The 14,097-nt window shown below is 41.0% G+C and overlaps 2 protein-coding genes across 2 annotated transcripts; both read left to right on the plus strand.

The window, feature by feature from the left end:
- LOC102174955 (olfactory receptor 5B12-like) lies at positions 1,732-2,698 on the plus strand. The gene has a single exon (XM_005690292.2). It carries the CDS (start codon positions 1,745-1,747, stop codon positions 2,696-2,698), a length of 954 nt encoding a protein of 317 aa, XP_005690349.2. The 5' UTR covers positions 1,732-1,744.
- Positions 12,759-13,703, plus strand: LOC102189607 (olfactory receptor 5B12-like). Its single transcript, XM_005690325.2, has one exon. The coding sequence runs from the start codon at positions 12,759-12,761 to the stop codon at positions 13,701-13,703; it is 945 nt and encodes a 314-aa protein (XP_005690382.2).

Raw genomic sequence — 14,097 nt, forward strand, 5'->3', positions numbered from 1 at the left:
TCAGTTCAGTCGCTCAGTCGTGTCCGACTTTGTGACCCCATGAAGTGCAGCATGCCAGGCCTCCCTGTCCATCACCGACTCCTGGAGTTCACTCAAACTCACGTCCATTGAGTCGGTGATGCCATCCAGCCATCTCTTCCTCTGTCGTCCCCTTCTCCTCCTGACCCCAATCCCTCCCAGTCAGTCTTTTCCAATGAGTCAACTCTTCTCATGAGGTGGCCAAAGTATTGGAGTTTCAGCTTCAGCTTCATTCTTTCCAAAAAACACCCAGGACTGATCTCCTCTAGAATGGACTGGTTGGATCTCCTTGCAGTCCAAGGGACTCTCAAGAGTCTTCTCCAACACCACAGTTCAAAAGCATCAATACTTTGGCGCTCAGCTTTCTTCACAGTCCAACTCTCACATCCTCACGTGACTACTGGAAAAACCATAGCTTTGACTAGAGGGACCTTTGTTGGCAAAGTAATATCTCTGCTTTTTAATATGCTATCTAGGTTGGCCATAACTTTTCTCCCAAGGAGTAAGCGTCTTTTAATTTCATGGCTGCAGTCACCATCTGCAGTGATTTTGGAGCCCCAAAAAACAAAGTCTGATACTGTTTCCACTGTTTCCCCATCTATTTCCCATGAAGTGATGGGACCAGATGCCACGATCTTCGTTTTCTGAATGTTGAGCTTTAAGCCAACTTTTTCACTCTCCTCTTTCACTTTCATCAAGAGTCTTTTTAGTTCCTATTCACTTTCTGCCATAAGGGTGGTGTCACCGGCTTATCTGAGGTTATTGATATTTCTCCTGGCAATCTTGATTCCAGCTTGTGCTTCTTCCAGCCCAGCGTTTCTCATGATGTACTCTGCATATAAGGGATAGGAAGCTTAAATTAAGGTAAATAAATTATTATGAGTAACAAAACGATCAACAGCACTTCACAGACTATGACCGGAAAGCACTGTCTAGCGAGGGTGCACGAGTGCTCCGTCGCTCAGTCATGTCCAGCTCCTTGCAAGCCCATGGACTGCAGCGCGTGAAGCCTCTCTGTCCTTCACTGTCTGCTGGAGTCTGATCGAACTCATGTCCGTTGAGATGATGATGCCATCCAATCATCTCATCCTCCGTTTCCCCTTCTCCTGCCCTCAATCTTTCCCAGGATCAGGGTCTTTTCCAATGAATTGGCTCTTTTTTTCCCCTTTCTCTTTTTCAGACACGCTGCTGCTGCTAAGTCACTTCAGTCGTGTCCGACTCTGTGTGACCCCATAGATGGCAGCCCACGAGGCTCCCCCATCCCTGGGATTCTCCAGGCAAAAACACTGGAGTGGGTTGCCATTTCCTTCTCTTTTTCAGCCACGCTGCACTGAATGTGAATTATTAGTTCCCTGACTAAGGATTGAACTTGTCTTCACCAGCATTGAAAGCATGGAGTCTTAACCACTGACCTGCCGGGGAAGTCCTATGACAAATCTTGCATTTGACAGATTTTTCTGATGATTTTGCATGTCTCTTTCCATCTCTGAACTTCAGTTTCAATCATTTATGAGGATAGAAGATTGGGTTATAGTATCTTCAAAATTCTTAAAAGTAGAGCATTCCATATTTCTATGAATATTTTAAAATTACCTTTTGTTGTTATGCGTAAGTTAATAGAGAAAATTCTGATATAAGGCCATCTTGGGCATCATGATAGTTCTAAGTTCAGGCACTAACCAGCCTTTCTTTTCTCACTGCTATAGGCCATTCACATACTGCACAAATGATCCCCGCGGAGAACAGCACAGTTGTGACTGAGTTCGCTCTTGCCGGGATAACTGATGACCCACAGCTGCAGATCCCGCTCTTTCTGGTGTTCACGCTCATCTACCTCCTCACTCTGGTTGGGAACCTGGGGGTGATCACGCTGATCCTGCTGGACTCTCGTCTCCACACTCCCATGTACGTCTTCCTCAGCCACCTCTCCCTGATGGACTTTGGTTACTCCACGGCCGTCACTCCCAAAGTGATGGCTGGCTTCCTCGTGGGAGACGAGGCCATTTCCTACAAAGCTTGTGTTGCTCAGTTATATTGTTTTGCTGTCTTTCTGATTGTAGAAACTTTTCTCTTGGCCTCAATGGCCTATGACCGTCATGCCGCAGTGTGCAAGCCACTCCATTACACCAATATCATGACACCAAGGATGTGTGCCTGGATGGTCGTAGGATGCTATGTCTTTGGTTTTCTGGAGGCCTCTGTTCACACTTGGAATGCATTCAGTCTCCCTTTCTGCAGATCCAATGTGGTTGATCACTTCTTTTGTGATGCTACGCCTCTCCTGGCTCTCTCATGCTCAGACAGCAGCAGAAGTGAGATGGTGTTTTTTATTTTGGCAGGCTTCAATATCATCTTTACCGTTATGGTCATCCTGGTCTCCTATCTGTTTATCTTTGTCACCATTCTGAGGGTGCGCTCATCTGAAGGACATCAGAAGGCCTTTTCCACCTGTACTTCCCACCTCACTTCCATCTCCATCTTCTATGGGACAGGCGCCTTCATGTACCAACAGCCCGGCTCCCGCCATTCCAGGAGCACAGACAAAATAGCGTCTGTATTCTACGCCATAGTCATCCCCATGCTGAATCCGCTGATCTATAGCCTGAGGAACAAAGAGGTCAAGAACGCCTTAAAAAAGGCTGTGGGGAAAGCAAAGTCTTCTCTAAGATACATATTTTAATTATATAGAAACAAATAGATGGTTTGATATAGTTCAATCAAGCTAAGGAAAGTATTGACTTGCTAGGCCAACTATTATGTAAAATTTTTACACACCTTCTCAAAGTTATTTTTAAATCTGTGAAATAAATGTGTGGACAAAGTGAGATCTCATGAAAAATAACTTTGGAAGAGTCAACTATGAACCTATAATTTGTGTTTTTAAGATTTCTTTTGAATTGCATTTTATTGTATATTTGTTTCCATGATCATCCACATTTGTATGCACATTTATGCTCACAGACCTGTTTAAGCACATGCCCACATGTCTTATTCATGCAAATCACATGCAATCATACCATTCATGGGTGGACAGAAAAATGAGTTCAAGAGACAAACCAGACTTGCCTAGTTTCATAGCATAATTTGAAAAGTGCTTTTGGTGTCTGATACATTAACACATTCTTAAATGTAAACCTATATATTTTTAAATAGAAGTTATCATTTGCTATGTGATATTAATTTTATTTTTAAATACTTTTTACTTGAAAATAAACTCATTTCATTTTAATATTTGTACCAAACATCCTCATTCTAGGTTTATTACTGAGTGCTTTTGTTTTATTCTTTTTTCAATGATAATAAGCATCATTGCATGGGCATCTTTTTAAAACAATCTTATTTCTTTGTGGCCGTTGGGTCTTCACTGCCTCGTGCTGGCTCCCTGCAGTTGTGGTGACTGGGGCTGCTCTCCACGCCCAGGCAGGCTTCCCATTGTGGCGGCTTCTCTTGTTTTGAAGCAGACTCTAGGAATGCACTTCAGCAGCTGCAGCTCTAGGACTCCAGGATACAGGCTCAGTAGCTGTGACTCATGGGCTTATTTGCTCCCGGGCATGTGAGGTCTTCCCAGACCAAGGATGGAACCTGTATCCCCCACACTGGCAGGTGGACATTAACCACTGGACCGCCAGGGAGGCCACCATATGGGCATCTCTACTCGGCTCCGTGTTCATCTCTATTGGCTCGTTACCCAGAGTAACGTCTTCATGTGGTGACTGTAATGAAAACAGAATAGCAGCATATAAGACAAGGGAAACTAAACAAAACATATTTTAATTCACCGAAATTAAAAAAAAAACAAAACTAGCATTTAGTTTTACAGTAAGCCTTGACTCTGTCTTCAGATGCTCAGCCCAGGATGCATTTTATGCTCCTTCCTTCCTATATAGAGTCAAGTCTTCAACTGATAGATCTCGGTTCAGGCTCAAATTAGAGGTTAAACTGACTGATACTTAGCACACTCCAAGAATAACACAGCATGACTTTTAAATTTGGGTATATTAGAACACTAAGACTAATTCAGAGATCTGATAACTATAAAGATATCTTTTTCAAAGAAAACAGTATCAAATTAATTGAGTCTAAAACAGATTTCTTTGAATTATCAATTCACTATAAACTGGTTTTATGTGAATATTTATTTCCAGGTCAAATGATTTAGAACACATGTATAATAGAAAAAGTATGAAAATGTATGTTTATTTCAAACCATGGACTTATACACGAGAAGCGTGTAGTACATCATTTTTTCATGTGATGTCTGAAATCTAGCATCGAGGTCTGTGGTTTGACTTGAAGGGCCAGTACATCCTGTTATGGAGTGACAGAGATAATTAAGTATGTATCCCTCAGAACCAAGTGAAAAATGTAGCAACAGATTATCTCTCCTGATAGGGAGGGGATATTTCCTTTTTTGAGAAAAGGAACTGACTTCATTTTCTATGAGTTTTCTTTGTAAAATGCAAAAACCTCCTTGGAGATGTTAAGTGTGAAGAATCATTTTTGGTACATAATTTGCAGTTCCCAGTGGAAAAACCAAAACGTCGAGCCCTTTGTTACAGATGTGTGATAATTTTAAGTTGGCAAGAGCAGAGTGTTAAACCCACAGCAGAACTTCTATGCACAAGGTCTGAGTGATGCACAGGATTTACGCTCATGAAGCCAGCCCTGAAGAGTCCTCCTCATCTTAGATAAAATCTTTTAAAAATTCCCAAACCATTAATGTTTAAAATTAAGTTATTCTCCACGTCATCATGAAAATGTAAGTTAAAGCAACAGTGGGAGAATACTGCACATCTTTTAGAATGGCCAATGTCCAGAACACAGAAGCAGCAAGTGCTACTAAGGCTGTGGAGCAACAGAACTCTCATTCATTGCCAGTAGCAAGGCAGACTAGTGCAGCCTCTTTGGTAGACAGTTTGTCAGTTTCTTACAAAAAGAAACACACTCTTACTATATAATCTAGCACGTGTTCTACTTGGTATTTACCCTGAAGGACTGAAAACTTACACCCAGGCAAAAGCTAGTTCAAGGATATTTATAGCATCTTCATTCATTACTGCCAAAATTTGGATGCATATAATATATCCTTCAATAAATGAGTGGACTAATAAGCTGTGTAATCCAAACAATAGAATGCTATTCAATGTTAGAAAGAAATGACCTATCAAGTCATGAAAAGACAGGGAGGAGACAAATTCATATTTCTAAATGAATGATACCAGTCTGAAAAGACTCTCAACTGTGTGATTTTGTTTTATGACATCCTGGGAAAGGTAAAGCATTGGAGATGGTAAAACAGATAAGTGCTTTTTAGGAGCTAGGGTTTGGAAAGGATAAGTAGATGAAATACAAAGGATTTTAGTGCAGTAAAATTATTCAGTATAATATAATAGTGATGGATAATATCATTATCTAGTCAAAGCTATGGTTTTTCCAGCAGTCATGTATGGATGTGAGAGTTGGACTATAAAGAAGGGTGAGCAATGAAGAACTGATGCTTTTGAACTGTGGTGTTGGAGAGGACTCTTGAGAGTCCCTTGGACGGCAAGGAGATCCAGCCAGTCAACCCTAATGGAAATCAGTCCTGAATATTCTTTGGAAGGACTGATGCTGAACCTGAAACTCCAATACTTGGCCACCTGATGTGAAGAACTGACTCATTAGAAAAGATCCTGATGCTGGGAAAGATTGAAGGCGGGACGAGAAGGGGATGACAGAGGATGAGATGGTTGGATGGCATCACTGACTCACTGGATATGAGCTTTAGCAAATTCAGGGAGATGGTGAAGCAGTGGGAAGCCTGGCATGCTGGGCAGTTCACGGGGTCACAAAGAGTTGGACATAACTGAGCGTCTGAACAACGAAAAGTCGTCAGTCCCGGTGGTTATTGCTTTATGCAGGACTAGATGTGAGCTGTCTTTACTAGTTGTCCTTACTGATTCCATGGTCTATACCCGTCTTTCTTCCTGATAATCTCAGTGTTTGGGACGAGCATTTTTGTTTGCGTGGATTTGTTGAAAGATTTTTTTTTCTGGAAAGAATGCTAAATTGCCAAAGATATCTTGCTTACTATCCTATAGTTACTTGGCTTCTTTAGATTCTGCCAACTTCTTGACAACTTGAAGCCTTACCATAGCTTTTCACTTTTTTAAAGTAGTCTTTCTCATGTTACATCTATTCATCCCTTCTGTATTGACGGAAGTATTAATTCTCCCGAGAAAAGCATTCTGACCAATCAATTCAAAGTATAGTTTTACTATTCACTCTCATAGGGACATTTTGTTCTATTCATAATTATATCTTTATTTGTGTTTGTTTCACGTTTGTCTTCTCCAGTAAACTTAAGCACATGAGATTAAGAACCATGTTTGTTTTGTGTTGAGTATGAACAGCCAGGGCCAAGACTGACTGAACTCATTTGGGACCAATAAACAGTTGAATGAATAAATAATCCTTATCAGTGATACAAATATTCGAGCAACTTAAGGGATGCAATGATTTCTATGATCTATTTGGCTTAATGATATGTTTCTATCCCTGTTACCCATGTTTAAGTCAATATGGGTTCCTAGAGGTAATGATGTAACTTGATTTTAGCATTATCAAAGCGAATTAGGACAAATTATATTAACATACTCATGGTCTCACAGGTTTCTGGAGGTAAGGATGTAACTCAATTTTAGCATGATCAAAGAGATAATGAAGTTATATTGATATACCCCCTATCAATGGTCTCTGTCAATAAGCGCAGCTGGATCCCTATAGACATTGAGTACTTATTCTCCAATAGTGAGGTGAGGACTTGTCGTTGCTCTCAGGGGGACTTTCCCCCTGAGAGTTCCATGGGTACATAACTCTCTCTCTCTCTTCAAGTTCTCATTCAACTCCATTAGACCTTATATTATAGGTAATAGACCAAGTGCTGGAGTCCCTTGCGCATCCGACTCACTGGGACTGTCAACAGCTGTCTAATACCTGTAATGGCCTTTCTCCAAACTGAGATATGCTGAGAGCCTGCAGTAATGACCCGGCAAATACCTGCAAATAACGGCTTTGATTACGATTATAGTGCTGGCCCCCTTCATGGACACTCCAGGAATTCTATTTTCTTGTGACAGCAGTAGTCTCTCATGGCTGCTGCTGTGGGGGGCTACATTTCCAGAATCTCCATTTTATGATCATATAGAATCTCAAAGCAATTAAGTGACTTATCTGAGAAGAGAGATCAGCAGGTGTTACCACATAATTCATATTACCTGTTTCTTATGGAATTACATATTTTTTCTCAATATCACCTTGATCCAGAGGACTTTTCCCCTTTTGATCAAAGATTAAGAAGAACATGTCAGTAGAATGTCTCCTTTCTTCCGTGGACTGAATTTATGGTTTGAGACTCACATGTGAATGTCCTGCGCTTGCCTGTCGCATTTTTCAGGGAGCAGGTAAGCCTTTGCTTAGTGCACAGTCTGTATAAATTTGCAGGGTCAGATTTTTCTAGGAAAATACATCAATGCACCTGTCTCCCTTTGATTTACGCTTAAGTCAACATTGAACTTCTTGAAAATGTTATTACGTGTCTGTCACTTTTAACAAGATAACATGGTACATGCATCATGGACTTTTTAAGGAGAATATTTATCGAATAAATATTAGATATTTATTTAGGAGAGTATTTATCTAATAAAACAATGAAAGGAAGAGGGTCTTGGGTTCCTGCTCTGCCATGTAGGACTTTGTATCACTGGGACAAGTTGTCAGACTCTCTCAATTTCAGTTTTCCCTTTTAGAATATGGAAATATTACTATTTCATCTAATCCCAAGGTATTCCAGGTGGCTCAGTGCTTACAAACAAACAAACAAACAAACAAACCACAAAACAAAACACCTGCAGTGCAGGAGAGATGGGCTTGATCCCTGGCTCAGGAAGACCCCCTGGAGAAGGGAACGGCAACCCACCCAGTACTCTTGCCTGGAAAATCCATGGACAGAGGAGCCTCGCAGGCTACAGTCCACTGGGTCTCAAAGAGTCAGACACGACTGAGTGACTAAACCACAACAATGTGGGATATACTTATTCTTTATTCCCATGCAGAGAGCATTATTTTTGTCCCTAATTTTGTTTGCTGTTCAGTCATTAAGTTGTACATTTGTCCCTGATAATTAATCACTACTCTGGGTGCCTAAGGCCAGTAAAGTTTCAGAGCGGTAGCTGGAGTCCAGGTTTCTTTGTTCCCATAAACTGTTCTTTCTAGTGTGATATTTATGCCTCTTCTTTCAGTGTACTTTTATAATTGCTTTATAAGCACGAGTCCTCCTCATTCCCCTCTCTCTATTCCTTCTTTTGTTTAATGTTGTCATGTTTTCTCCAGATTATAATGGATTTTCAAATTGAGATCAAATTTCCTACTTTTAGAAGCTCACAGGAAGCTTAAATTAAGATAAAACAAATTATTATGAGTAACAAATGAGTTATGAGTCACTAATGGTGCTCCATAGGTTATAACAGGAAGGCGGCTTCTAGAGAGGAGAAGTTGCTTAAGACTGTGTAAGTTTTAAAACTCATGTTATTCTTTGAAGAATAAATTTGAATTTTATCAAGGACATAGAGCATCTTGTCAGGAAGACTGCACTTTATAAGTATCCTGGGTACCAGTTATTTTATTTTATTTTATTTTTTATTTTTAAAATTTTTTAAATTTTTTTATTTTTGGTACCAGTTATTTTAAGTGGCACAATCTATGAAAAACTTCAAAGAAATAAGGTAAAAAAGTCTATCAATAATTTGAAGACTTTTTATAATTCTTATTCTCACCATTAGATTAATTTTATTGCAACAATGTACCTGAAACTAGCTTTTTTTCCCCCTTGTAGGAAAATGCTGGATTAAGAATCACTTCTCCACTTTGTTGAGAAGAAAGTGGGTTACAAAATAAAATAAAATGAGTTTCAGTATATCTCCTCCCCAGATTTAGGGACATCTAATAAGAGCATTGATTGGAGAGGGCAATGACACCCCACTCCAGTACTCTTGCCTGGAAAATCCCATGGACGGAGGAGCCTGGTAGGCTGCGGTCCATGGGGTCACTAAGAGTCGGACACGACTGAGCGACTTCACTTTCACTTTTCACTTGGCAACCCACTCCAGTGTTCTTGCCTGGAGAATCCCAGGGGCGAGGGAGCCTGGTGGGCTGACATCTATGGGGTCACACAGAGTCGGACACGACTGAACTGACTTAGCAGCAATAAGAGTATTGATTAAGGAAAGTAAGAACCAAGCAGATGTCTTCTCCGGATAATAAGTCCTCCCAGTCTCCCTACACTGAAAGGCTGTTGTTGAGATGTGAAAGACGCCGGAATTCTTGGCCTCTGGAGGAGACAATGGCACCCCACTCCTGTACTCTTGCCTGGAAAATCCCATGGACGGAGGAGCCTGGTAGGCTGCAGTCCATGGGGTCGCTAAGGGTCAGACACGACTGAGCGACTTCCCTTTCACTTTTCACTTTCCTATTTGGAGAAGGAAATGGCACCCCACTCCAGTGTTCTTGCCTGGAGAATCCCGGGGGCGGGGGAGCTTGGTGGGCTTCCGTCTTGGGGTCGCACAGAGTTGGACACGACTGAAATGACTTAGCAGCAGGAGGAGACAAATGCAATCTAGGCCCAGTGACGAGGTTTGATCACTCAGAGCTTCTGTGTAATAACGTTTTATTAAAGTATAAAAGAGATCGAGAAAGTTTCTGACATAGACATCAGAAGGGGGCAGAAAGAGTGCCCCCGCTAGTCTCTAGTCAGATGTTTTACGTCTGTTGGAAAGCTATTCACCAGATAAGACAGACACCTCAAGGCTGACAGAGATGCCCCAGGCTCCTCTCCCACAATATGCATCTTTGAGATAGGGTGGCGTGAGGTCATCCCCCACCATAAAATATGAATACTGGCTTGTTGAACTATTATCAGCCCAAGGTTTGAGAAAAGAAAAAAAGGTAGTTTTAGGTGGAACCATTTTGAAGAAAGGCAAATTCCAAAGCAAATACATAGTTTCATTAACATAGCTTAAGAAAAAACATTTCCCTAAAAAAACACGCGTTGGTTAGCCCAAGGTTTGAGAAAAACTAAGTTAAGGAGGAAACAGGTGTCGTCATGGCAACACATAATTTTAAGAGAAAAAAAAACCTGACACATAGTTTGTTTCCTCCTGCCACTTAAGGGAGAGATAAAAATATGTCTGATGCTTGCAGCCTATTTCCTCCGTTTGGAGACCCCTGGCCTTCCCGCCTGTTACCCTCTCACCACCAGTATCAGGAGTGCGGGGGTGGGTGGGGAGCGGCAGGCTTCTGTCAAGACCTCCACCCTCCCTTCCCGCCCCACAGCCTCATAGCCTGGTTTTTGCCCTCTACACTGAGACTTCAGGACTAATCTCATGATTCTGTTTATGGCTGTGTCACTCACCACAAAGCTGAGGAATCTCAGGAAAGCCCTCAACCCCTGTTAAATACTGTCCACAACTCTTCATATCTCTCTTCTTAAGCCCAGGAGCCCCTCCTGCCCAACTTCTTAAATCATTCTACTGTTCCTTCTGGAATCTACAGTCAGTCATCAGCTTAACCTAATATATAGTAAATTTGCCTCCTTCTCCTAATATAACCTTAACTTTACATTAACTACTTGTCCAGCAGAAATCTGTGTTCTGAGACAAGGCTTCCCTGGCAGTAATCGCAGTGGTGAAAATTTTCTTACCCACTTTCCTCTTAATGCTGTATTGTTCCATGATTTTGACTTTGTAATATTTTCACACTTTGATTTTTTTTCTCCAAGCTCTTTCCTTAAGTGATCTTACTCAGTTTTGTGGATTCAATATGATATGAGAGGGTTAAATCAATACCAAATTGACAACATAGCTGGAATTAAAATCTGATGCCACTAGCTCAATTATTTATGCAGCCCTTCTAAGTTAGATGGCCAGAAGGAATCTGAAATTCACAACGCCTAACCTGCAATCGTCTTTCATGTTCTTTCTCAAACATCTGCTTCTTCTACACCATTCCCTATAGGACTATACCAAAAAATGGAATCATGATTGTTCTTTCTCTGATGCCTGCATTCAATGTATCAGGAAATCCAGCAAGCTCTACTTTTGAAATGCACTCAGAATTGGATAATTTCTCACTGAGAGCCTGCTCCAAGCCATCATTAACTGTTGTGTAGGTTAACAAGATGAATACAAAGAATAATGAAGTGGGTGAGAGCATAGCAATCCAGATTTCATTCTCACGTGGAATCTTTCCTTGTGGCACCTACATTTTGTGTCCCTAGATACATTTTGTCACTATCTTTGAATAGTAAGAATATTTACATTGATTGAATCCTGATAAGTGCCAGGTGATATTGTAATATCCACTTGACACTTCAAGAAATTGAGGCTCATACACTCTAGTTAATACCCAAGATGACTCAGAAAATAATCAAATCTTACTTGGCATAGCTGGACTGTGCACAACTTGAATAAAAGAGGACTATTGTTTGAAAAATTGATGGAGAGTATGGACAGAATGTGAGACTGAAAGGATTGGGGAAAGAAGCAAATGAATTTGTGAGCATACAGAATGCTCAATTTCACAGTTATCTGGAATTCTTCAATCGCAACATATGCTCAGCATTGCAATCAATACATAGACCATTAACTCTGTGTTAGTCATAATGTGTGAAAGCCTACAATGCCAGTTTGCATTATCAACTGATATTGAGTAACACCCAAAGTCAGTTATCTAGCCCAAGGTGGAGCTAGAATTTGCATCCAAGTATCCCTAACCTGGAGTCACACTTTAAACAATTACTCTCTGATGTCTGAATTTCTATAGTATCCCACTGTCTGGGAATTACACATTCTATGTATCCTATTATCCTCTGAGAGTACTGAAACCTAGAAAATGATATATTTAAATTTGTGTTGCTACAATATAATGTTGTTCTTGATAGAATGGTCTTCCCTGTAGCTGAAAGAGTAAAGAATCTGCCTGCTACACAGGAGACCTGGATTCGATCCCTGGATTAGGAAGATCCTCTGGAGAAGGGAATGGCGATTCACTCCAGCATTCTTGCCTGAAGAATCCTGTGGACAGAGGAGCTTGGCAGGCTACAGTCCACGGGATAGTAAAGAGTCGAACATGACTGAGCAACTAACACTAACCTTGATACAATAGTGCTGATTGCAATGAAATGAATTAAATTATAGTAACCTATTTTATTGCATGTATTTCTTTGTTTTTGAAAATATGAATTAGGAGGCTAAAAAAAATCTCATTTTAACAGTTATTTTTATTTTTTGGCCACACTGAACGGCATGTTGTATCTTAGTTCTCCGACCAGGGATCAAACCTGTGCCCTTGCTTTGGGAGCATGGAGTCTTAACCACTGAATCTCCAGTTACGTCCGCCAACAAATCTCATTCTAAGAGATCTCTGCAATCATCTTGTAGATACCTGTTTACAATTCTGAACTTCAGATTCAATCATTCATGAAGATAGATGATTGGGTTATATAATCTTCAAAATTCTTTAAGCTAGAACATTCTGTGTTTCTACCATTATTTAAAAATTAACTTTTGTTGTTATGTCCATGTTAAATTGAGCAAATTCTGATATAAGATATACTTTGGACGTAATTATGTTTCTAAGCACAGTTACAACCCAGAGCTTCTTTTCTCATTTATATAGTGCATTTTCATACTGCATAAATAACCCCCATGGAGAACAGCACAGTCGTGACTGAGTTCGCTCTTGCCGGGATAACTGATGACCCACAGCTGCAGATCCCGCTCCTTCTGGTATTCGCGCTCATCTACCTCCTCACTCTGGTTGGGAACCTGGGGGTGATCACGTTGATCCTGCTGGACTCTCGTCTCCACACTCCCATGTACGTCTTGCTCAGCCACCTCTCCCTGGTGGACTTTGCTTACTCCACAGCCGTCACTCCCAAAGTGATGGCTGGCTTCCTCGTGGGAGACAAGGCCATTTCCTACAATGCTTGTGCCACTCAGCTTTTCTTCTTTGCAGTCTTTCTTGCTGTGGAAACTTTTCTCTTGGCCTCAATGGCCTATGACTGTCACGCAGCAGCGTGCAAGCCAATCCATTGCAGCAACATCATGACAGCAAGGGTGTGTGCCTGGACGGTCGTGGCGTCCTACGGCCTTGGTTTTCTAGTGGCCTCTGTGCACACTTGGAATGCGTTCAGTCTCTCTTTCTGCAGATCCAGGGTGATTGGTCACTTTTCCTGTGGTGCCACTCCTGTCCTGGCTCTCTCATGCTCAGACAGCAGCAGAAGCGAGATGGTGGTTTTTGTTTTGGTGAGCTTCAATATCGCCTTTACTCTCCTGATCATCTTGATCTCCTACCTGTTTATCTTTGTCACCATTCTGAGGGTGCGCTCATCTGAAGGACATCGGAAGGCCTTCTCCACCTGTGCATCCCACCTCACTTCCATCTCCATCTTCTATGGGACAGGCGCCTTCATGTACCTACAGCCCGGCTCCCGCCATTCCATGAGCACAGACAAAATGGCGTCTGTGTTCTACGCCTTGGTTGTTCCCATGGTGAATCCGCTGATCTGTAGTCTGAGGAACAAAGAGGTCAAGAGAGCCTTAAAAAAGGCTGTGGGGAAAGCAACATCTTCTCTAAGATTCATGTCTTAATTATATAGAAACAACAGTAGTGTGGTTTCATATGCTTGCTAGGGAACATACTGACTTGCTAGGTCAATAATTATCTAAATTTTTTACATCCTTTCTCAAGTTCTTTTTGAGTCTAGGAAGCAAACATGTGGACAAAATGAGTTCTCACGAATAATAACTTTAGGAGAATCAACCATGAACCTATAATTTATATTTCAAAATTTCTTTTTAATTAATTGTTACTGCATATTTGTTTTTATAATCACCCACATTCATATGTATATTTATGCTTATATGCATATTTAAGTACATGCCTACATGCATCTTATCAATGTAAACCACATGCAACTCACATACTCATGAATGAACAGAAAAATGAGTTCAAGAGACAAATGGGACTTGTCTAGTTTTATAG

Source organism: Capra hircus, chromosome 15, assembly GCF_001704415.2.
Source record: "Capra hircus breed San Clemente chromosome 15, ASM170441v1, whole genome shotgun sequence".
Taxonomy (NCBI): domain Eukaryota; kingdom Metazoa; phylum Chordata; class Mammalia; order Artiodactyla; family Bovidae; genus Capra; species Capra hircus.

Coding starts and splice junctions, on each gene's coding strand:
- LOC102189607 (XM_005690325.2), top strand. CDS start 12,759: ATGGAGAACAGCACAGTCGTGACTGAGTTCGCTCTTGCCGGGATAACT.
- LOC102174955 (XM_005690292.2), top strand. CDS start 1,745: ATGATCCCCGCGGAGAACAGCACAGTTGTGACTGAGTTCGCTCTTGCC.